Source organism: Canis aureus, chromosome 13 (genome assembly GCF_053574225.1).
Source record: "Canis aureus isolate CA01 chromosome 13, VMU_Caureus_v.1.0, whole genome shotgun sequence".
NCBI classification, from domain to species: domain Eukaryota; kingdom Metazoa; phylum Chordata; class Mammalia; order Carnivora; family Canidae; genus Canis; species Canis aureus.
The window spans coordinates 26,471,891-26,496,932 of NC_135623.1; the positions used below are offsets into that span (position 1 = coordinate 26,471,891).

The 25,042-nt window shown below is 46.2% G+C and overlaps 1 protein-coding gene and 1 long non-coding RNA gene across 7 annotated transcripts in view; one reads left to right on the forward strand and one right to left on the reverse strand.

Annotated features, from left to right (window-relative positions):
* E2F7 (E2F transcription factor 7) overlaps window positions 1-20,738 on the reverse strand; it is a 40,616-nt gene extending 19,878 nt beyond the window's left edge. For 4 of the 6 annotated variants that reach the window (XM_077845584.1, XM_077845585.1, XM_077845583.1 and 1 more), the window contains exons 1-7: window positions 20,267-20,400; window positions 19,119-19,211; window positions 11,597-11,875; window positions 8,476-8,644; window positions 3,647-3,937; window positions 2,127-2,285; window positions 573-707 (exon numbers count right to left, since the gene is read on the reverse strand). In XM_077845584.1, coding sequence (XP_077701710.1) covers window positions 573-707; window positions 2,127-2,285; window positions 3,647-3,937; window positions 8,476-8,644; window positions 11,597-11,875; window positions 19,119-19,211 — 1,126 coding nt within the window. In that variant the 5' untranslated portion in view covers window positions 20,267-20,400. Of the gene's footprint in view, window positions 1-572; window positions 708-2,126; window positions 2,286-3,646; window positions 3,938-8,475; window positions 8,645-11,596; window positions 11,876-19,118; window positions 19,212-20,266; window positions 20,401-20,661 lie in introns of those variants that run through there. The other 2 variants (XM_077845581.1, XM_077845582.1) reach the window with 2 other exon arrangements.
* LOC144282219 (uncharacterized) lies at window positions 704-8,339 on the forward strand. Its single transcript, XR_013350560.1, has 2 exons — window positions 704-1,032; window positions 2,283-8,339. It is a non-coding gene; the product is annotated as an uncharacterized LOC144282219 (long non-coding RNA).
* Window positions 20,739-25,042: the final 4,304 nt, after the last annotated feature.

The window sequence follows — 25,042 nt, forward strand, 5'->3', positions numbered from 1 at the left end:
TGCTCAGATTTTACCTGCCAGATAAGTAGAAGTTAATACCCTTTTTGCTCTAGTTAAAGTAAAATTATGACATTTGTAACCTGTTAAATAAATTACCAAAAAGGGGTTCGTTACATCTACACTATATTTAGAGGCCATCTTTACCACACATTAGTTTTGTGATAGTAATTGACATAATTTTCACATTACCTGGAATTTCAGAGAAAATAATGCTTCATTCTGATGCAGAAACGAGAGTTTATAAGAAGTGTTATTTTTAACCCTCAATCCCAAACGTCCAGAAACGCTGGAATAAGATGAAAAATGCTAATGAGCCAGAATGTAATACTTACAGAAACCCCCACGTTATAAGCTCTCAGGATTTCCCTTCCTGCGGTACGGACGCCGGCCGCACACACCACTTAGGGACTGTATCGCTCACTGTCCCGAGTGACACCACTCGTCTAGTTTTGACCAGTGACATGGGTTGTGGGAAATGAAGATCGATCTCACCGTGTGGAAGCTGCCTGAGTTGGAAAAGGAATTGGGGATTGTAAATAAAACAGACGCCCGGCAAAACCATGCGACCTTACCACTGGAGCTGAAGTCCACAGGCCCGATCCATTTGAAGGCTGGTTTCCGGCCTCGCTCCTCGGTTACGTGCACTTTCTTTATCAGGGCCAAGCTGGTCAGAACGTTGGCTATGTCATAGAGGCGTCGTACCTTTGCTTAAAGATATAAAACACAGTTATGGTCACGCGGTCTGGACACCATTACATTTTAGTTTACGTGACAGGTCACTTTTCTCGGCCCCACCCACACCTCCAGCAGGAAGCAGCGGGGTGCAGCAGAGGCCGATGACTCTGTCACGCAAGCACCTGGGATTTATATATCTGATGTATCTGAGGACACAAACTAAGGGAAGGTCAGTGTGTCCTTCCCCTTCCACAACTTCACACCCCTTGTCAGAGGCACCTGGTGACAAGCAGGGAGCGCTGAGATTGCGAAAACACCAAGGGAGGAAAACGGGCTGTAATTAAAGGCTTCATAAAGGTAATTCTGATGTGTGGCGCGGCGTAAGCTAGCTCTGAGTTTCTCCGGGCAGGTGGTGGCACCAGCTCTAGCAGGCAGCTGGCCTGTAAAAACGACAGGGATTCCCTAGAGCCTCCTGTGAGGCCGCGCTCCTGGGCACATGAGAGCGTTTTTGGGCTCAAGGTGGTTATGAGGTTCAGCTGTGCTGATGACAGGCAGCTCCTCACCTGAATCCTGGCCACCTGGTGGGGGGGGGCATTCCCTGAGCCTAGGAGGTTTGGGGAGAGACATTCAAAAATGCCGGGACTAGAGGAGAAATCCAGAAGGGCTGGTAAGGCATTCGACAGTCAGGGCTATACCCAGAGAGTAATTTCTATTCAAGAACTCAATTTCCAGGTAGGAAATCCACTTGACCTTGGGGCTAATATCAAGGAAAGGAGCTGTGATTATGGTCCAGAAACATCAAACATTCACCCCAGAAACAATTTTCTTCCAAAGCCTGATAGAGCTGAATTCTATCTAGGTGTTTCTCCTGCACAGTGGCTATAATTCCAATGGAAACAGAAAAAGCAGAGAAAGCTCATGGCTTCCTGGGGCTTGAAGGGTCTACCGGCAGCCAAGGTTATTTGGCTCCACCCAGGCTGACAGAGAAGGAAGCCACCCTGGGTGTGAAACCTGGAAGCTCTCTCCTTGCCCAGCAGCCGTGTCCCACCACCCCTACCCTACCCTGGTCATTCCTCTGGTTCTTACCTGCAGACAACTTTCATCTCCACCCATCAGGAGAGTAGGCAGGGGGGTGAGGAAAAAAGGGGAAAGAAAACTCAGACATGCCGTCTTGGAGGCAGCGATACTAAAGAGAAATGCAACGTGTCCTACACCCCCCCTGACCTGCACCTGTGAGCTGGCATCTGCTTCCACCATCCACTCCAACTGCTGGGGAAGAGGCTTCAGACAGAACTTTAGTGGGGATTCTAGTATTTACTAACTTACCTCTCACAGCCCCAAGGGTGCAGGAAGAAAAAAAATTATTTTTTCAAACTCAGAGGCAGAAAACATCCACATAGGAAATCCTACCCTTGTGGTAGTGATAAGTGGATTTAGGTAAAGATCCTTACTTTTAAATTTACTATGGTCCGGGGTATCCTGGCTTTCTTCTATTAGTATTTTGGCCGCCACATCAAGAGTAATGATCTTGGTCTTGGAGACAAGGAACAGCATGACAAACTTCTGGCTCATGATTCTCAGAGACTTGTCTTTCCTACTGTTTGCAGATGCTACAAAGGGAATGAAACAAAAGCATCAAAACAATTTACCACATGAAAGACGGTATTCAGGGTCTGCCAGAACCACGAACCCTAACAGCAGATGGAAAGATCACTCTGGTTATAGGCAGAAGCCGACTGGACACACATTACAAAAAGATGGCTCTTAAAGAAATTAGGTGGATTATCCTTTTCTTTCTTTTTTTAAAGTCATCTCTACATCCAACGTGGAGGTCCCACTCATGACCCTGAGATCCAGAGTTGCATGCTCTACCAACTGAGCCAGCCACGCGCCCCAAAAAATGAGACGGATTTTCTCATGGCTTATAAAATTACTCTACAGTAGGCATAAACCCTGAAATGCATATTTGACACTACTCTTAAAGCTTTATACTCCTACTTCACAGAACGCAATCCATGAATTATTTTTCCAGAAGCAACTTTTTGAAAAGATTAATGCAGAAGGGTAATAGGACTGGACAGACCTCAGGGACTGTTTTCAGAACATCAACTCCTCCCTCAAGGCCAAGAACTTTTTTTTATATCTCTGTGCCCACAGTATCTAGAATATTTGAAACACAGTAGGCACTCGCCTTGTCCATCGCTTTTCAGAAGTAAGTGAAGAAATAAGCTATGAATGAACAGGAGAGAGACACTGATCAGATGTGTGCTGCTGCAGATGGCAGGCAAACCATTCCCGACAGATGGCGGTCTCCTCTGGTGACTAGGATAAGAACTGGCTCACAGGGTGGAGCGAAAAGGCACGAGGCAGTAAATCTAATGAAAACCAGGCCCACGTTTCCATTCCTGTTATACTTGCAAGTGAAATGTGAGTGATACTTGTACTTTATCATCTTAGCAATGGGGAACAGGGTGAGAAGGCTGGAGGCCCACGGTTAAAACAGGAAGGGAAGAACAATATAGATACACACTTTTAAAAAGCATCAAATGACAGGAGGGGTTATCGATCTTTCTTATCAAGTTCTCCCCAAAAGGTTCTCTTCTAAGTAATCTACTCTAAATATAATCTTAAATATTTAATTCTCTGAAAAGATAACTTCTTTCACAGTAGAAATTCCTTACAGGCTCACAAACAGAAGTCAGCATGGGGCTGTCGATCTAAACTGGGAGCACTGTCAGCGATCTGTGGTCCAAACGTACCAAATACCAAGTGAACTGCCACTAGACAAGCTTGACGTGAGGTCAAGTGGGAAGCCCGGTTGGGGAGCCATCTGTCTCCCTTTCTCCAGTAGACAGGAGGGCATCTCCCTCCCGGGCTATCAGTCTGGCATTTCCCACCTTAGCAGTGAATTTCTACGGAAGAGACCATCGCTCCCCCTCTGCCACTACTTGGGTGGTTACAGTGCACTCACAAGAGGGATAGTCGGGTTCAGAGAAATCCAGTAACTGCTGATCCTGAGAATCTGGGTAGCCATCTTTTTTACGTTCTCCGAGTTTATAATCCATCAGCTCTAGCTCCTTCTGTTGGAGATGTGCCATCTGCTCTTCATATTTCTGCTCCTCTCCCAGTCTCTGGAGGCTCCTCAGGGTTTTTGGCAGGCTGTGCCGTCCATGCCAGCCATATTGATTCTTGGCCACCCGGCTGACCAGATGCAGTGATTCCAGCACATTTACAATGTCATAGATACGTCTCCTTTCAACGCCTGTTTGAAAAATAAAAGTTGACCATCGTGCAGGCAAACATTTTTGAGTAAAAATTTCCTTGGGGGCTTGGACCATGTCTGTAAACTACATGATATCCCGTATAATAGCAAGTACAGATGCTCTACGAACTCAACTCACAAAGATGCAAGCAAGAGAGATGATTTTTCTTTCTTGTTCTTGGGATCCAATCCTCAACAAGAGCTAGGATAAAACATCCACCCAGACACAGATGATAGAGTTCCATCTCTATTACGTAAACACTAATATGTCTTTTCTTTAGACCTGTTAGGTAAGCCACACAAACATTTCAGCATGATAAACAGGTGGGATTGAGCAACACATGTACTACTGTGTCTAACGGACACTTGATGAACGCTGTCTGGTTGATTTGGACTTGTATTCCTAACTATGCAGACTGTAAAATAAACTGTGTCCAATGCATGACACCTCATTTGGACAATTCTCTCCCTTCCTGGAGTTTGAATGATGTGAAATAATTATCTTCTTAACTCTCTTAATGGCCCAGTTAGGAAAACAGATGGCAAATATTTTGTTTCCTATTTTGCATTGGAAACTCAAGAGTCAAGAGCTCGGGCACCCTTTTCAAGTTGCTGGAGGAAGCCACAGCCACGGCTGAACAACACACAAGTTTCCTTTTGTTCATCCTGGCCACCGATGATAACTGTCCCTGTGTTCTCACTCACAGGCATTTGGGCCAAACAGCCCAGTGGTGAAGCACAGACTCTTGATGTACAATACAGGCTGACCATGAAGTTCATCGATTGTCTACACACTTTCTCAACGCTCTCAAAATAGCTAGGATTATGAGCTGCCTATCACATTTACCAAAAATATTTATAGCCGTTATGCATGGGGGCTTTGAGGTCAGGCTGCCTGGATCTGAATCAACCCTGCTTTATCCCTTACTAGTTGCATGATCCAGGGGAGTTACTTCATCTTTCTGTGCTTTCATATTCATCTCATAAGGTCACAAGGATTAAATGTGGCCATAAATATAAAAGGTCTAAAACAGGGTGTGAATTTCATCTACTGTTTGTATATTATTTTGTAAATGCTTTCTGCACACCATTGGAAATACCTAAAATCCCTGCTAGCATGAGAGGTCACAGCAGAAACAGAGTTTAAAACTTTCCTCTGACTCATCCTGTTGTGCAACAGGCCCTTAAGGCTTCTGGAACCCACTGGCTCCTTTGCTCTCATCTAAGTCCCCATAACAAAAGGCTGCAGGCAGCTCCCAGAAAACTGGTCCAGCTACAAAGATGCCCTCTTTCTGCTCACTTGCCAGGAGTGGTTACATAATCCGAGCAGACTCAGTGAATGTAGCTTCTGGCCTTTCTAGGATTTAACAAAAGAAATTGAGCAAATTGCGATGAAAACTTTGGAGGTGAAGTAAAGTTCTATCATATGCATAAAGACGCATTCCACAGTCAATCAGAACATTTCGGCTCATGACCCTGAGAAGCTCTTCACCCTCAGAAGCTCAGGCTTCAGTGCCAGATGCCTGCTGGAAGTTGCTGGCAGGGGCAGTCAGCAGTCCCTTGACCAGATCCGCCTGGCTTTTTATTCCAGTCTGTTTTCATATATTAGCACATCTTGTTTAGAGTGTAACATTCTATAAACCTTCCCATTAGAAATGTCATGTGAATGCAACTGAGACACCCCAGGGCCAGCCATATGCTGGGCTGTTTTGTTATTTTGTATTAGATACAATCTGCTAAATCCCCATCTAGTAGATAGAAATACTAAGAAGGGGAAAATAAAGGAAGATTCTGACCACTTGGAGGGTAAGATAAATGTTTAATGTGCACAATGGGTGTTTAAAAGGTGGTGTTGGTAAAAGCCAATGAGGTAGCTGCCTGCCTAGATAATCATCTTTTCAATCTGGACCGAGTTTAACGGTCTACTGGCCGGTACACTAAAAAGTTCCATTTCACAGGTCTCAAGAACTTCAGGTTACTGAGTGGCTTGCTCTGTCAGGAAGGTTTTTTCCCTTTCTGTATCAACACAATCCTATTAATCCTAGTCATGGCATTAGTTACTCCTTCAAGGGTTTAGCAGTTATTACCATGCTTCCCTAAGTCCTCGATGGAGCTTCTCAAGAGCATCTCTCAGTCCAATAAATTCATTTCTAAGTCTGTTCTATTGTCCACTTACCGAGGTCACTCCTAGTTCTTTTACCTTTTTTTTTTTTTTTTTTTTTTAAAGACTGATTATTTATTTGAGAGAGCAAGAGCGAGCTCAAGCAGTGGGCAGGGCAGGGAAGAGGGAGAGAATCTCAAGTAGATCCCCTGGGTGCTCAGCACCAAGCCTGACTTGGGGCTCAATCTGACAATCCTGAGATCATGACCTGAGAGCCAAAATCAAGAGTCGGATGCTTAACCAACTGAACCACCCACCTGAGCCAGGTACTTCTAATTCTTTAACTTCTTACCTGTAATATCCATGTCAAATCTACGTAGGACCACAATCTGGGAAATAATGCGATTGAAATACTCTGAACATTTCTGGTTAGCATCTGTTCTTATAGCTGTGACCTGGGACACAGCATGAAGTTTAGACTGAACCCCAAGAAGTGGTTGCCACTGAAATAACGTCCAAGAAGGGACTCTGTTTTTGGACCTCATGTGAAGAGAGATGGCAGGTTCATTTGGCAGGAGTGGGTGATCATGAGACATTAGGAAGCCATTTGCAAAAATCTCTGGAGTTCTGCTCCTACCGGCCATAACATGGGCACCTTCAGCTCACATGGAGTAGGAGTCCAGTTTCCTGTCTGCCCTTCCCCCCAGGCCCACCCCTGGATCAGAAACATAGCCTTCTAACATCCAACCTTATATCTCCTGCATGGACATTAAGTGCAAGGTCCCCAGATGGAGGCTGGTATGTGGAGGAAGCTGGCTTCACGAACCCCAGGGAGGACACTGCATGCTATTGTTTTACCCTCGTCCTCTGTAAGACTAGTTTCCAGGACCCTGTGCCTTGTTTGGGTGTATCCTAAGCCTCTATTCAAGTGGGTCACATTCCCCTTCTTGTTTCATTGGCACCAATGCCAAATACTGTATTCTACTTCTGGACTCCTCAATCGAGGCACCATACTTCCTCTTCCTAGAGGCTGAGAGGGCAATCTGGGGAGGGCAGAGAGATCTAGTAAGAGTTGAACAGAAACTGTTCCACGTCACAGAGTTACCCAGGCTAGGTCCCGAGCTGGGCATGTTGCTAACATTATCCCCAACTTTGCTACGTTTCTGCAAGGGTAGGTGCTATGATCCTTACATTATAGACAGGAAAAGGTTAATTAACTTTTTAAAACTCTCATGGCCTATAAATTGGAGAGCTGGGCTTCAAACCCAGCCCCATCCGACCCAAAGCCCAGCCCATGGTCTTTCTATCACAACCCACTGCTTCCTCATTATCTCAGTTTCCAGTAACTAAAATATTTTTAGTCATCAGTTTGAGTAATTCAGATTGACAATCATCTACTGGGGCACATTTCTCAGGGCTAGGGGAAGAAAGAGAACCAAAAAAAAAAAGAAATTAAAAATATAATGTAGGGATCCCTGGGTGGCACAGCGGTTTAGCGCCTGCCTTTGGCCCAGGGCGCGATCCTGGAGACCCGGGATCGAATCCCACGTCGGGCTCCCGGTACATGGAGCCTGCTTCTCCCTCTGCCTGTGTCTCTGCCTCTCTCTCTCTCTCTCGCTCTGGGACTACCATAAATAAATAAAAAATAAATAAAAAAAATACATCTTTAAAAAAATATAATGTATCATAAGGCCTGTTTAGTTGATTTTTTCTATCTGTATGTACAACCTCATTTTTTAAGGGGACATCGCAGACCTTCAAATCACTGTGATTTCTGCTAATTAGACTGTCAACAATAGGTTTACCCTTAGACGAACTGCAATGTCCACTAGGGGTCTCTATTCTGAGGCAGCAGTCTACTTATTTACTGCCCAAACACCACTGCACATTACACACACCCAAGCCGTGTGAACACATGCACTCCTCCTCTTTGTTATAAGGTTTAGCTGTTTGAGCTATGTCCAGATGTGCTTCTCCTAGTTTGGCAGGTGCGCTGTGAATATCACAGTCTATTGCTTCAAATCTAATGCTCTTGCTCTCAAATCCCGTTTGATTAACAGAAATAACGCCAGGTCTGAACTCTCAGAAGCATTATTAAGGACAAACAGCAAGATACTTTTAATTTTTATCTTGTCTGTAATAATATGAAATTAAAATTATATATTAATTTTTAATGTGAGTCTTTTATACAAGTATTTTGTAAGGTTAGAAAAAAAAATTTTTGTTTGACCCTCAGGCCTAGAAGACTCCCTGGAATCCTATACATAAGGATGAGAAATTCAATGACAGAAGGAAGCTCGACTTGCTCCTCTGTCCTTACTGTTTGGAGTCCGCTCTTTACTTAATGAGAAGCCATCTGAGGACTTTGGCTTGCCCGAGGAAACCAGTTTCCCACTGTGACTACGCACAGGCCTCTAGGTAATCTGATGATACATACCAAGACTGACAGCAACTTCATCTAGAGAGATGGTGGTTTTCTCGCTTGACAAGGGATAACTTGGATAGCGAGCTAGAAACTTTTGGCACAGGAGTCCTAGACTTTTCTGTTTTCTGCTTGGCCGTTGTTTTTCAAATTCGTCCACAGAACCGTCTCCAACAACATCAAGCTATAAAAGGCAGACAAAAGGGAGAGATGTCACAGTTAATTCCTAACAGAGAAAGTGCATGAAAAATGGAAGAGAAATGCACAGAGAAGTGAGAATGAGTTATTGGCAAATTGAGGGGGATGTCCCAGTCCATACCATCCTAGATTCTGGATAAAATACAAAATTTCCTACTCCAATTTTCTTTACATTTTACTGATTGTTTTCTTTGGACTGAATTTTTTCTCCTTTGAAACTTGAGGATGAGTCTTTTGGTTAAAAGCTGAAAAAATGATAAACGAAGTTGTTTATGGCTTGTTACACCCTCGCTACTAATGTACTCACTAGGTCAGCATCACCAGGAGCTTGTTAGATACAGAGTCTCAAGCCGCATCCCAGACTTGATGTATCAGAATCTAGATCTTGGGTGATTTCTATTGACATAAATGTCTGAGATCACTGGCGTGCACTGTGTCACCAAAGTGTTTTATTTTTACAACTGGCTAAGGGTTGATGGAACTGAACAAGGGCAGCTAAATCTTACTGCTCCTTATTCTTTATTTTAAGTACACTAAAGTAGTGCCCTTGTCTCATCAACCCACATTTGAAAAAGGCTCAATTCAAGCCTGAGAAAGTAAAAGGCTTTTCAATGAACAAATTCAAGGAGAAAAGTGATATGATGATCTTAATGGCTTCAGAAAAAGCATTTGCTAAATTTAACACCCATTCATGATTCTCAAAAATGCCTAAGAGAACTTCTTTAGTAAAAAGTGTATCCATAAAAACCCAACAGCAAACACATGTCTTAATGGGAAAATCTTGGAAGCGTTCCCTCAAAATCCAGAAAATGATAAGGGTGCCCATTATCACTGTTCCTCTTCTACATCATATTGAAGATCCTAGATGGTGCATGAGGACAAGAAAAAGAAAGTGAGGTAAGGGATTAGAAAAGAATAAGCAAACCTTTCATCCTGCAGAAGACACAACTGTTTACATATAAAACTCATAAGTATCTCAGGCAACTTATGAAAAATAATAAGTGAACTCAGCAAGGTAGCTGTAAAAGCAAAACTACATTTAAAAAACCACCCATGTTGCCATACAGTAGTAACAGAAAATGAAATGAAAAGACATTATTTACAACAGCAATAAGAATGATGAAGTTTTTAGGAACAAATCTAGCAAAAATCTATTTGTGTAAAATATTAAAACTTAGATCTTAGGGAAAAGCACTCAAAACTTAGAGAAATATACTATCTTCATGGATAGGAGGGCTCAGTATCATAAACAGGTTTATTCTTCTCAAGTTAATCTAACATGCAATGCAATCCCAATTAAAATCCGATCTGAAGTATATACAGAAAAACAAAAAGCAGAGAATAGCCCACACACTCTGAAGCAAAATAAGGTGAGTCTTGCTTTACCTGATATCAAGCCTTATTAAAACATGGTATTGATGTAGGGATGCACAGATTGACCAAAGGAACAGAAGACAGCCAAGAAACAGATGACAGAGATAGCACTACCAACTTAGGAGAACAAGAAGGAAGGACTACATAAATAGTTAGGCGGGGACAACTGATTACAAGCAACGTCAAAAAAGACAAGCACCAAATTGAAATGTAACACAGTGAACACAAAAAGGTTTGTTTTCAAGATTATACAATAAACTCTTACATATCAGCATTGTAAAAAAAAGAACCCAATAATAATCAGCAAAGAATATGAACAGACACTTCACAAAAGAGGGGAAAAAAACATGGTGGCCAGTAAACATGTGGAAAAGGGCTTAGATGCATTAGTAACCAAGGAAAAGCAAACGACTGCCACACAAAAATACACAACTGTATACCCATTAGATTGGCAGAAATTAATAAATTTGACAGCATCAACAGCGTCAGAGGAGATGTGGATCAACAAATGTTCATGTATTATTGGTGGAGGAAAATAGCACTTGGGAAAGCAATTACTTTGTGGATATTTGCATATCCAATGACTTAATAATTTCACTACTAGATGTATATACTCAAGAACAGTAGTTCTCAAAATTCTGGGGCATAGAATCCCTTTATAGTCTTAAAAATTACTGAGGAATGTCTTTAAATTGATTCTTCACTACCTTTTGATAGAATATTTGGTCATATAAAATATACTTATCATGTACATAATATCTTTAGCACCCAAAATCAGATTCAGGACATCTTTTTCTCTTCTCCTGTTCCAATTTCTTCATTTTGGTAATTTTTATAGCACAAAAAATCCCCAAAAGGAGGAAAAATGGAGAAATAACTAACTTTTCTAAACAAATCTTGGAAAAAGTTTGAAGGGAGAGTGAAAATTACTGACCATTAATTTTTTTTAAGTATATATATATATGCTGTTTATTCTATAGCCCTGGTTCCCCAAAGGACAGATAACTTAAAGATGATTTAACTTTAAGGCCTCAAACTAAAGAACTGAACATATATAAAAATAATGAAATTTCCCTCAAAGTCAGAACAAAATTACAAGTTGCAGCAGCATTAAAAAAAAAAAAAAAATCCAAACTTCTTCACTGAATCAAACTTACTAAATGGTTTGGCTTAAAAATGACCATTTTAAAAATGTGTACTGGGAGTAGTCAAGGCAGTAGCATACAGAAGAGAAAATAGCATTCATTATGAAAAAAATGAGACAGAATTCCATTTCAGCTATAAATAAGATATTAAGTTTTGATATATTTTGATATCTATAAGTAAGCAGGGATTTGTAGATGAAAGATACTGTCTAACCTACCTAAAGGCATTTTACCATTACAGACATTTGACATGCCATTAAACCACCCCAATAGCAAAAAAAGTAAAGCGAGAGAGAGACATTAAGTTTAATATTGCTTTTGGCTCAAGAATAACTGAATAGTGGAGAATTTTATGACATGCATATAATCAAGTAAAAATTTAAAAATTCTGTAAAGCCTGAGGAGTGCAGCCTGTTTACCTGCAGGGAGTCTGTAAAGGCATCATCCTTGTTTTCAATGGGTCTGAACAGTCCCTTTTTCTTCTCCCGGTCTCTTATGTCCGGGCTGGCAGCACTAATGAGCATCTTCAGGTTAGCTGTGGGCGTCCATGGTTCTGTCTGCTGCCTTTGGTCAACAAGCTTAACTGGAGTAATGGGATTTCTTTCTGGAGTGAAGATTTTTTGCTTTGATAAATCAATGGGTTCATTTTTTATTGGAGTCTTCGGGGCCATCCTTGAGCGATCAACAAATATGTTTTCCTATTTAAAAAAAAAAAAAAAAAAAAAAGAGAGACCTTTTAGCAAGAAAGAGAAAGGGCAGGTATAGGCTAAGAGCATTTTGTTCCCATGATTCACCGAGACATGAAGATACAAAGAGACCCTATGTTCAGGGCTGAAAAATATCAGGCTAGGACTAATGAAAATAGGATTCTCGGAATCCAAGAGTGGTTCAGTGAGAAAATGATCATCACCTACTGCTTTCATTTTTTTTTTTTTTTTTTTTTAAGATTTAATTATTTAGGAGCACCCAGGTGGCTCAGTGGTTGAGCATCTGCCTTTGGCTCAGGTTGTGATCCCAGGGTCCTGCGACTGGGTCCTGCATCAGGCTCTCCACATGGAGCCTGCTTCTCCCTCTGCCTGTGTCTCTGCCTCTGTGTGTGTGTGTGTGTGTGTGTGTGTCTCATGAATAAATAAAAGCTTAAAAAAAAACTTTATTTATTTTAGAGAGAGAGAGAGAGCAAGCAAGAGGGAGGGGCGAAGGGAGAGAGAATCTCAAGCAGACTCCCTGCCAAGTGTGGAGCTGATCCCAGGACCCTGAGATCGTGACCTGAAGTGAACTCCAGAGCAGGTGCTTACCTGACTGAGCCACCCAGGCGCCCCTCAGCTACTGCTTTTAAACATACTTCTCATGGCATCTCTGTAAACAAAGTCGTGAGTGTATCTGTCCCTGGTAGATACTTGTAATAGCTGGGGATGATGAGGGCAACTGTGAGTTGAGTCCATATTGCTTCTTTATTTACAAGTTTGCACTAACTAGTGCAGTACAACTATGCTTTTGTAGTTCAGCGTTCAGCAGGGCTAATATAGCAATTAGTAGCAGGATCTACGGAAAAGTATCCAACAAAATGCCACATTTCAAACCAACCAGGAGGGCTATTATTTCCCTAGAGCAGAGCTTCAGAACTGTCCATGGTGAAGGACCAGGGTTTTTTATTTCCAAACTCCCACATACGGATACATGGTTTTACTTCACAGGATTCATTTGCAACTTCCACCCCTTGTGAGTCTCCATTTGAGTTGGTCAAACAATCTACGCCTGTTCAACAGGAAGAGACCACTGATCATAGGCTTTGATGCCATACGGGGCAAGATCAAATCGCTAGAGCTAAGTGCTTGACTCTCAAGTTCTGTTCTTACTTTTTTGCAGTTTAGCAATAGTTCGTTGGATTAGCCCAAAGCCCTCAGACCACACTTTGAGTAGATCATCTTAGATAATTAGAAGAAAAGATCAACGATGCATCCATTATGTCCTTTAGTCCACTATCAAGGAGTTAAGTATATGAAAGCTACATTTGGAACTACCAAGTAATGAAAACAAGCTTCTTCCCCCTAAAATAAGGATTTGCCATTTGAAAACAGAAAAGACTCTGCTCTTTCTGTAGCAGAATTCACCTCCAGGCAAGAGTTCATGGTTACTTGGATCAGCAGAAGCTGCCAGCTGGCCACGGTGAGGCTCTGCCCTGGCGTCACTGGAAAGAAAGGAGGTGGGATGGGGGTGATGATTTCCCACCCCAGCAGCAGTAAGCAGCCAGCACTGCCTCTATGCATATCTTTTGACACGTCCCTCCTAGTGTGCATCATCAGTATAAAAGTCATTGGTAAGTAAGAAACAGCTGACAGCAGGTTTCTGAAATCCTGCATCTACAAATGAGCTTGTCCTGGGTGCACACTGGGAGGTCATCATCACAGCTCCAACAAAAGGCACCCAGCAGGCCACTGATCCCCACTGGCACCTACGGAGAGGTGGTATGGGGAAGTAGCTCTGCATGCAGGCTCTGGGCCCAGCTTACCCGCCTCTGCCACCTATCAGCAGCGGGAGCGTGGGCAAGCTGCTTGTCTTCACTGTATCTTAATTCTCTCAACTGGAAATGAAGTTCATAAAAATACCAACGTTGAGGGTAATTAGAGTAATTCCTGGCCTATAGTGAGCTCTCAATAAAACTCAGCTGTTCCCTGCTCCCCTCCCTCCCCTTCTTTATTACTGTTCATTCTGGCACTCAGAGCTAATGCGATGCAGCACGTCACTTGGCCATTTAACTTTCTTCGGTGCGTACCTTGACTCATTAATGAGACCGTGCAGTTCTGGAGGTCAGGGAGCAAGTTCCACACGTCTCATTCCTCACAATTTTTGGCCCAGTTCCTTTCCCCTTACAGATGCTGAAAGGACACCATGCCTTGATAAACCAGTTTTCCAAAAAATATCCCTGTGGCAGAGGGTGTGGTCCCAGCTCTGGAGGTGGACAGACCTACCCTCCTCCTGCACTGTCTCTAGGGTGCCTGCCTCTACTCATAGGAATGAGGAGCTCCTGCTTTTTCCCTACAGAGGAATACTTTAGGTGGATTATTTCCTCCAACACTTCAATATATTTTCACTGCAGTTTAAGTAAAACTTAAAACAGGAGGGCAGTTAGGTTACCTGTGAAGTTGTGATTGACCACACCTCTACATCAAAAGAAAAAAAAATGCCACCCAGATTTGCATTCTGAGATCTCAGATGGGCAGAAAGGCCACTGCACTCAAGTGCACCCTGCTGCACCTGTCTGGCTAACGCAGTCCTGACACCGTGAGTGGAAAGGGAGTCAGAATTTGGAAACGTGGTTTTTATCTCAGCTCTGTGTCTTTTTGATACGGGACCCATTGTGTGTTCTTTCTGGCCCAAGTCTCCCTATCGATAAAAGAAGGGGTCCCAGCTGAAGCGAGGGTTCCAGTGAGGCCGGCCCGCCGTCGGTGGCCACAGGGATGCACGGAGATCTCCTCGGGGATCCAGGACTCCTTCCCCGGCCGCCGAAGGGTGGCCCACAGGGAGCCCTTGCCGGAGGCTCTGGGCTGAGAGGGCGACTCCTCCAGGATCGCAGCCTCCGGGGGGCCTGGCCTGTCGTGATGCCGGCAAAGACAGCAGCGACGGAAAGGCCGGACCCCTGGCCCCCGGCCCGACGCGGGAAGGACTGTGCGGGTCATCCTAGATGGCAGTGGGGTGACGTGCTAGACCCCGGAAGCGGTGCTGCGGATCTGCGGGCTCCCACCGCCCCTCCCACCCCCGGGCGCCCCGGGCACGGCACCGGGCACCACGGCAAGGGCGGCCTGTACCTCGCGGTCAGCATCGCGCCGGGGCCTGGCGTCCAGGCTCTGGGCTCTGCACTCAGGACAGCCCGGCCCGGGTCTCTCACACAGCTTTGATCTCGGCCCCTCAAGGAGCACATCCAGCTGTCAGCCTTGTCCAGGCCCTTGGTGACATTTGGCCAGCTGCTCTTCCAGGTCCATCTGGAGCCCATTCCGCGCGTGCCCACGGCACACTTGCTTCTCTTCGAACCCGCCCTACCCCATTACCTTGACCGCTATCCGCTGAAACCCCACCGATGGCTCCGGGCTTGCTGCGAAGACCGCATGTTAGGAAGGCCTCCTGCTAGCTATCAGACAACTACTCTCCTTCCCGTCAGAGCACGTTCTAGAATGGGTAATCCACACCAAGGGCTTTCTCCTGCCCATCTCCCAGGGGGTCCTCAACCACCAGGCCATTCTGCTCCACTGCTCTCACCCAGCCCGCTCTCACTTGCCAAATCAATAGCGCGATTCCTCACTTGACCTCACCGCAGTGACTGCTGACCATGTGCTCTACAAACACGCAGCCCTTCGGAAATGGCACACTTTCTCTCTTGGTTCTCTACCCACTTCTCTGACTGCTTCTTCTCAGTCTCCTTCCTTGGTTCCTCTTCTTCCACTCTTAACAGCCTCCGCCCTCCGCTCTTCTCTGTTCACGCTCTCTGTGATAGTTTACCCACGCTCACGTACATGGCTCTGAAACCAAGCTGTACGGGGCACCTGGGTGGCTCAGTCGGTTAAGTGTCTGCCTTCAGCTCCGGGCATGATCCTGGGGTCCTGGGACCGAACCCTGCATCAGGTACCCTGCTCAGTGGGGAGTCTGCCTCTCCCTCTCCCTCTGCCCCTGCTCACTTTTTCGCTTGTGCTCTCTCTCCAATGAATAAATAAAAGATCTTTTTTAAAGATTTTATTTATTTATTTATGAGACACACAGAAGAGAGAGAGAGAGGCAGAGACACAGGCAGAGGGAGAAGCAGACTCCATGCAGGGAGCCCGATGCAGGACTCGATCTCGGGACTCTGGGATCATGCCCTGAGCCAAAGGCAGCCACTCAGCCGCTGAGCCACCCAGGCATCCCAATAAATTAAAAATATATACTTAAAAAGAATTTAAAAATTAAATAAATAAAATAAATAAATAAATAAAAATTAAATAAAACCAACCTGTATGTTGGCCATTCCCACATTTGTATCTGGCTAGGACCTCTCATGAATTCTAAAACCAGGCAACCAATGCCTCCCGCACATATTTATATATAATCCCACAGGTACAAACACATATTTCAAATCAAACATCTTTTTTCTTCATCACTCTTAAAAGTGATGAATGACCTTCAAAGAAAACCAGTGCTCACCAAGTCTGGCCACTGTCCCCAAATGTACTTGCTCATTTCTACTTCTTACTGGTTCCCCTCCTGTCCACTTGCCTAAGTTAGCTTTCATTTCTTCAAGCCCTTGCTTGTTGAGCTGTTATCTCCTTCCCAAAGCACCCCAACAGCTCAATCCTTATTGCTCACCTGTGTGTGCAAACCATCCATTTTCTTCCTTTGGCCTCCCTAAATGAGCCATAAATAACTTAAGAGGAGAGTCTTGTTTATTATCTCATAACCAGGTTCTGTAGATTTGGGTGATTGAAAACTCTTACATGTTTAAAAAAATTCTCAAGTAGCAAGAAGATGCATGCATAATACAGTACTTAGAGTTGTTGACCAACATGCAGAAAGTCAGGAAGAAGAATTCCTTTAAACGCCAGCTGACCCATAAAACGCTGTACCAGGCATCTCTCAGAGGGTTTCAAAGGAGTACTTCAGCACGCTTAGCTTCTGGCCACTGAGTATCTTGAACATCTCTTGAATACCTACACCTCATGCTGTTTCCTCTGCCCTCCATCTCCGACTCGCTCACTCTTGTTTTTTTGTAGGTTGAACATCCTCAGCCATTGAGGCTTAGTCCAGATGTTACCTCTGCCGTGAAGCTTCCCAAATCTCCCCAGGTTCCCTGTGAATTTATTTCGTCCTCCTTCATTTTGCCAAACATTTTGCCCCTGGTCCTATGATGGCACTTACCAATCAGTTGGTTAGTTTTGCAACTGAGACCATGAAAGTCTCCCAGGGAAGTGAGAGAAGGGGCCTACGTGTTTGTCTCTGAGTTGTCAGTACCACCGAGGACAGCGCCAACAGTGTGTATTCCTGGGTGCTTTACAAACACCTGAAGAGGGAGGTGCTATTTATTAGCTCCGATTTACAGAAGGAAAAAACAGGCTTGAGAGAGGTGAGGCAACCTAAACCACTGTATCCCAGCACCTGGAACATCAATATTTACTGAGTGACCGAAAAAAAACATTAGTTCAAGATTATGGAGCTAATAAATGGCAGAGCGGGAAATCAAACCCAGATCTATGTTACTGCAAATCCCATGTTCTCACCATCCCTAAAATCCTCCTTCCTTCACTATATAGAAAAGTAAAAAGGAGACAACCCATGCCCCCCAATATCTGGACAGAAGCACTGTTCTCATCCCTTGCCTTCTCTTTGAGAGGTGAAATAATCCCTGCTCATACATTCCATTTCAGACATTTTAACTGCTTTTCCGATCTCTTTTGAGCAATTTGAGTTTCTCTCTACAAGCATTAAAATGTCAAAGTTCAAGGGGACGTAGCACTCACTGATGCTAACTAGAGTAGAGCGCCCTTGTGGAAGGCACTTAATAAAAAATCACTGACCCAGAAGTAAAGAAGTGAACACTGATTCAGGCTTTATATAAATGTATACACATTCCTTCAAGGCTGTCCCATCCAAGTTATAGAAGAAAACAAAAAGTTTAGCTCTGAAACTCCCAAAGCCAAAACTTTCAATATACATTTCAAAGTCTGGGTATTTCCATCCTCACAGGGCTTATAGGCCATTTTTAGAAAGTCCTCTTGAGAACAGTAATGTTCCGGTATACTCCTTTTCCTAACAAAAAATTTTTGAGTGCTAGGAATAGAAATCTACAAAAAACATACAACAGCACACCTATCCAAAGTTATCAGCTGTTAAGCATACTTCAAAGGTCCACATAACAGGTACTTTGCAACCTGGCAGTTTCACCACTGATGCTAAACCTAAAAATAATACCAGGAACCCAGAGAAGTTCAATGCCCAAGTAAGTTGCTATGCTCCTATTTGTATCCAAAGTTTCTGGATTTATCTACTTGACTTCTGCCTAAAAATGCTTACACATTCGCTAACGAGCTTACACATTCACCTTTTCAGTAGGGCACTGGCTGGTGAGTGCAGCTGTGCTGATGCCGATATGGTGACAGTTTGGACATTACTTTGGCCACTTTATTTCATTATGTTTCTTGAAGGCACAGCCACGGTCTTAAAAATCACAAGGGATACAAAAAGGGAGGGAAAGGCTTAGTACAAAACCAGCAGGAGCACCATTGAATATTCAGAGTATGCTAGTGAGCTAAGTCATTTTATCTCCCTATATATCAAAGAAGGGCACAGGTCATAATTTTGGGTGAATGGAACAGCCGCTAGGTGCTGGTTCATCGGTACGAAGAACATTTCAGCCTTTCACAATCCAGCATCTACAGTATAAGGTCTATTTTCTTGGGAACTGAGGCTTCTACCATTCCTGCACAGCATTACCTAATTCCACTCTTGACAACTCTAAGTATTATAAACTTTTGATTGCAGCACATCTTCGATTCATATAAACTGGTTCCAACATTACATCTAACTTAGACTCTTCCCACTGCACAATGAGTGAGAAACTCAACAATAATGGTTTGGATGCCTCCATTTTTTAAAAAAGGACATTTCTGGGCAGCCCGGGTGGCTCAGTGGTTTAGCGCCGCCTTCTGCCCAGGGTGTGATCCTGGAGTCCAGGGATCCAGTCTCACGTCGGGCTCCCTGCATGGAGCCCGCTTCTCCCTCTGCCTGTGTCTCTGCCTCTCTCTGTATGTCTCTCATGAATAAATAAATAAAACCTTTTAAAAAAAATACATTTCTATAATGTTCATCGAAATTATGATGTTTAAAAGGTAAGTACAAATGGCATGCTGGAACACTTCATTGAATTTGACATCGCCATCCTAAATATGTTAGAGCTTTAAGGTTGTTAAGTGCACTTACCTTTTGCGCATTGTCCCCATCTTCGATTGCAAAATCTAGTCTGGACTGCCTGGGGTTGATCAGGTCTTTTAAGGTTAAACAGTTTACCTCCATCTGAAATGCACAATTACATTACAGAGTGATCTTACAATCAGATGTTTTCTCCTCCAAAAAAAAGATACCTCTTTGTTACTTGCTCATGAACATGAACTTCACACCTTCCCAGGAGTAAAGCCGCCCCCCCAAATCTGAAGCACATGAAGGAACACGAACATTTAAAGTGCGCTGGGAAATTACTTAAAAACCTGGGATAAAAAAAAATCGACAAAAATGCGATTTTTTTTTTTTTTTTTTTTTTTTTTTTTTTACGAAAAGCAACAGCACAAAACAAAGTTACCAAGTCGGGAGAGTGTAGGGCAGATCTGTCAGAAAGTACAGGGTCTCCAGGGTCAGTTAATTTTGGCGCAAAGAACTGGGAGGAATTCGGCTCCGAGGGGGTTTTGAATGGGGGCGGGGAGGGAACCTGAGCGGCCGGGAACCCACCGGGCTTCACCGCAGCCCGTTCCCCGCCCCCGAGCAAACCCCAGGATCAAGGGGCGCAACGAGCCCCCCAGATGGCAGGGAAGGCCAGTCCCTTCCAGGGCTCCGCGGGAGGGGGCCTGGAACCCCGACGGTCCGCGCCGCGAGGCCTCGATCCCAGATCCCCGCCAGCAGCCGCACGGGAGGCGGGACGGCCGCCGGGTGGGTCCCGGGGTCCCCGCAAACCCGCGGCCCCCTGCGCCCCCCGGGGTCCCCGCGACCCCGCGGTCCCTGCGCCCCCCGGGGTCCCCGCGACGCCCCCGCCCCCCCCCCCCGCGGTCCCTGCGCCCCCGGGGTTCCCGTGCCTCCGCGATCCCTGCGCCTCCCGCGACCCCTGCGCCCCCCGTGCCCCCCGGGGTCCCCGCGACCCTGCGCCGCCCCCCGCGGGCCCAGCGCCTCTCGTGCCCCCCGCGCCCCGCCGCTCACCCCCACTGTGGGAAGGCCTCCTGCCCTCGGGCCTCCGTGCCCCCCGTGCCCCCGCGCCCCGCCGCTCACTCCCACCGTGGGAAGGAGGCCTCCTGCCCCCCGGGGCCCCGCGATCCAGGCCGGCGCCCCCCGCGCCCCTGCACCCCCCGCGCCCCGCCGCTCACCCCCACCGTGGGAAGGAGGCCTCCTGCCCCCGGGCCCCCGCGATCCAGGCGGGCGCGGCAGCAGCGCGGCGAGCGGTCAGCGGGCGGGCGGCGGCATCGGGCGGGCGGGGAGGCGCGCAGACCCCGCTCCGAGCGCCCCGAGTGGCGGGGCCCCCGCGGCGTCCCGCCGCGCCGCCGCTCCAGCCCCGGGCCGCGGTCCCCGCGAAAACACCTCCTCTGGCGCCTTGAGCCCGAATTTGAGAACCCGCCAATCGGCGGCGGGCGGCGGGCGGCCCCGGCCAATGGCGAGGCGGCACGGCCCGGCTCCCCGCCCCCCGGGTCTTGGCGCCCCGCGCCGCGCCTCTTGCCCGCCGCCGCCAGGCGCTGCCGCCTCGCCCCCGCCCCCTTCCGGGTACCTGGAAACCTCGGGCCCGGAGCCCGTTCCAGCCGCGGACGCGGGAAGGGGGGAGGGGCGGGGAGCGGGGAGGGGAGAGAGCAGCGGGAGGGTACGGGGAGAGGACGGAGAGCTGGGCGGGGAGAGGAGAGGAAGGAGGGGAGGGGAGGGGGAGAGGACGGAGAGCAGGGGGGAGCAGGAGGGAGCAGAGGAGAGGGAGGAGGAGAGGAAGGGAGGGGAGGGGGAGAGCAGGGGAGAGGGGAAGAGAGGAGAGGGAGGAGGGGAGGCGGAGGGAGGAGGAGAGGGAGGGGAGGGGAAGAGCAGGGGAGAGGGGAAGAGAGGAGAGGGAGCAGGGGAGGCGGAGGGAGGAGGAGAGCGAGGGGAGGGGAAGAGCAGGGAGAGGAGGGGAAAGGGAGGAGGGGAGGGGGAGAGCAGGGGAGAGGAGAGGGAGGAGGGGAAGGGGGAGCAGGGGGAGGAGGAGAGAAGGGGGGAGCAGGGGGAGGGAGGGACGAGGGGAGGGGGAGAGCAGAGGGGGGAGGAGACGCGGGAGAGGAGGGGAGGGGGGAGGAGGGCGCTTTTGTTATGCATAAAAGGCCCGCCGGCTGCCCGGGCTTGCCGCGCTGGGAGACCGCGGGCACCGCCCGGGAGGGGCGGCCAGATGGAGTTTGGAGAACACGATCCCCCCGTCCCCGGGGCGGTCCCTCGCGTCCCCGGGTATCCCCCCCCCCCCCCCCGAGTTGCCCCCTCGCCCCCCACCCCGGCGCGCGCCGGCGAAGCGGTCCGGGCCTGTCCGGGCGAACGTCCTCGCCCCGCGCGGGCGACTCGGCGGCTGCCAGGCCAGGCCAGGCCGCTGGAGCAGATGGCGCGCCGGTTAGCCCAGGACCCTGCACTGCAAGCAGCACCAGCTGGTTTTTTCTTTACTTTTTTTCTTTTCCTTTCTTTTCTTTTTTGGTAAATCCTGAGAAGTTTTCTGGTGGTGTTCCTTTGTAAGAACGTGGCCAGTAGTGAAGGGCCAAAAGCCTTCTTACCTAGCCCATCCCGGGAAGCCCGGATCCGCAGCAGCGCCTCCCCCTTTCAGCCTTAGTTTCTTTTTGGGAAGATGAACCCCGACGGAGGCAGCTGCGCGGGGTGTGTGAGCTGTTGCTACCGCAGGTTCAGGTTTACAGGTTGAAAACCTGTGAGGTTGAGAAGACAGGAGGCCCAGGGCCCATCTCCCCTGCACCCACTTGTACCTGCTTACTAGCGCCTTATATTTGAATGGTGCTTCTGTTGGGATTAATCAACCGGTAATGACATGTTATGCTTTAACTGGGGTCGTTATTCACATTTCCTTACCTGTTTCCTACTGTCTGTTCCAGGATGCCACATTACCTTCAGTGGCCACGGCTGGGCTGGGATCCTGGTAGGTCATTTTGTAGGATGTCCTGCTATTGGGATTTGAGGCAGCCTTTTTAAAGCATATCTAACAGACACTGCCCTACAAATCATATACTTCTCTTTATATATATATCCGTAGCTAATGCTCTGCTCTCCACTCTTCACCTCCCAAATATATATATATATATGTTTTAAATGCACCGTCTGCAGAATTTAGAATGCTCAGTCACGTCCTTCACTTTGTACTCTGTTTAGGTTACTGATAAATGCAGCCTAGAAAAAAAAAACAAAACACTGTCAGATCCTATTTAAAAGGCCAGCATGGAAATATTATAGAAAAATAACGATAGTAATAAAAATTTGATGTCTTTGGGCAGCCCGGGTGGCTCAGCGGTTGAGCGCTGCCTTCAGCCCAGGGCATGATCCTGGAGACCCGGGTTCGAGTCCCACATCAGGCTCCCTGCATGGAGCCTGCTTCTCCCTCTGCCTGGGTCTCTGCCTCTCTCTCCCTCTTTCTCTCTCTCTCTCTGTGTGTCTCTCATAAATAAATAAAATCTTTAAAAATTTTTTTGATGTCTTTATATTAGAAATATTTTGAACTGAAATCTATCTTGTAGGTACAAGCAGGAGGAGACAAGTATAAAGAATAAAATTGCAATTTATTAAATTTTGCACTTCTATACAAGCAGAACTTTTTTAATACGAATTTTTTTTCCCCAACTGTATTACTTTCCCCTGGCTGCTGTGACAAATCACCACAAACTGATTGATTTAGAATAATACAGATCTATTCTCTCACAGTTCTAGAGGCCAGAAGTCGCAATCAAGGTGCTGGCTGGGCCACATGCCCTCTGGGGCTCTAGAGGAGAGTCTGTTCTTTGCTTCTTCCTGCTTCTGGTGGCTGTAAGCAACCCTTGACGTGAGGCTGCCTCACTCAGCCCTCTGCCTTGTGGTCACATTACCTGCCCCCTCTTGGGTCTGTTAAATCTCTCGTGAATCCCTTACAAGGACGCTTGTTACTGAATATATAGGTTCCACTTATAAAATTCCAGATAGTTCCCTCTTAAGATCCTAATTTAATTACATCTGCAAAGACCTTGTTTTTCCCATTAAGGAGACATCCATGGGTTCCAGGGAGTAGGACATGGATGTTCCTTTTCAGGACCACCATTTGGCTTTTTTAGACCCACATTCAATTTATTAAAATCCATTCATTTCTCTGATGTTTCAAAATAATAGTGGTTGTTTCTTTGAGGTTAGGCAGTTTTGTTGTACACCTTTTTCTGGCATTTCAAAGTATTTTTTTTTTTCTATTTCATTTTGCTATTCAGAACAAGAAAAACTCCTTACGTAGCTTCAGACTCTTGTAATTTCATCGATTGCTTAAAGTAACAGGGATCTTAAATTTGGAGGAAAACCTGGAAATGAGTGTTTGGTGGGTGAATTCAGAGACGTCACCCCAATACACTTACTTTGATGCTTTCGAGCCCCACAATTTGTAAATGATCTATCAATCTCTCATTTATCCAGTTGACACTGACGGGGAGGGGAGCTTGGGTGGAGCGCCCGAAGATTCCCTGTGAGTGGCTTCTCAGTACAGCCAGATCTTCCTTACCTTACAGCATGGTGGCTCAGGCAGTTGGACATCCTTAGGGGCTCAGGGCTCCAAAATGAGTACCCACATCCACAAAGTGGAAATTGTATTGCCTTTTATGATGTGGCCTTAGAACAAAGAGAGCATCAATTCTGCTGTATTTTTTTGGATGAAGCAGTCAAAGATACAGCCATATTCGACAGGAAAGGACGCATACCCTACCCATTTCCCTCCAAGCAGCCCTCAGTTTGTTCCCTATAGTTAAGAGTCCATTATGGTATGCCACCCTCTTTTTTTTTTCCTATCCCCATGTTCATCTGTTTTGTTTCTTAAATTCCACATGTGAGTGAGATCATATGGTATTTGTCTTTCTCTGACTGATTTTGCTTAGCATGATACACTCTAGCTCCATCCACATTGTTGCAAATGACAAGATTTCATTCTTTTTTTTTTAAAGACTTTATTTATTTATTCATGAGAGACAGAGAGAAAGAGAGGCAGAGACACAAGCAGAAGGAGAAGCAGGCTCCATGTGGGGAGCCCAATGTGGGACTCGATCCTGGGTCTCCAGGATCAGGCCCTGGGCTGAAGGCAGCGCTAAACCACTGAGCCATCCGGGCTGCCTGATTTCATTCTTTTTGATAGTTGAGTAATATTTCTCTGTGTGTGTGTGTGTGTGTGTGTGTGTGTGTGTGTGTAACACATCTTCTTTATCCATTAACGAACAGATGGACATTTGGGCTCTTTCCACAGTTTGGCTATTGTTGATGCTGCTGCTATAAACATTGGGGTGCGAATCTGTATTTTCGTGTCCTTTGGGTAAATCCCTAGTAGTGCGATCGCTGGTAGTCCTATTTTTAACTTTTTGAGGAACCTCCAGTCTGTCTTCCAGAGCGGCTGCACCAGCTTGCATTCCCACAACAGCGCAAGAGGGTTCCCTTTTCTCTGCATCCTCACCAACATCTGTTGTTTCTTGTGTTGTTAATTTTAGCTGTTCTGACAGGTGTGAGGCGGTATCTCATCGTGGTTTTCATTTGTATTTCCCTAATAATGAGTGATGTTGAGCATCTTTTCATGTGTCTGTTAGCCATCTGGATGTCTTCTTCAGAAAAATGTCTATTCGTGTCTTTTGCCCATTTCTTAACTGGATTATTTGTTTTTCGGGTGTTGAGTTTGGTAAGTTCTTTATAGATTTTAGATACAAACCCTTTATCAGATATGTCATTTGCGAGTATCTTCTCCTATTCCGTAGGTTGCCTGTAGTTTTTGATTGTTTCCTTCACTGTGCAGAAGCTTTTTATGTTGATGAAGTACCAATAGTTCATTTTTTGCTTTTGTTTCCCTTGCCTCCGGTGAGGTGTGTCTGGTAAGAAGTTGCTATGGCCAAGATCAGAGAGGTTGCTGCCTGTGTTCTCCTCTGGGATTTTGATGG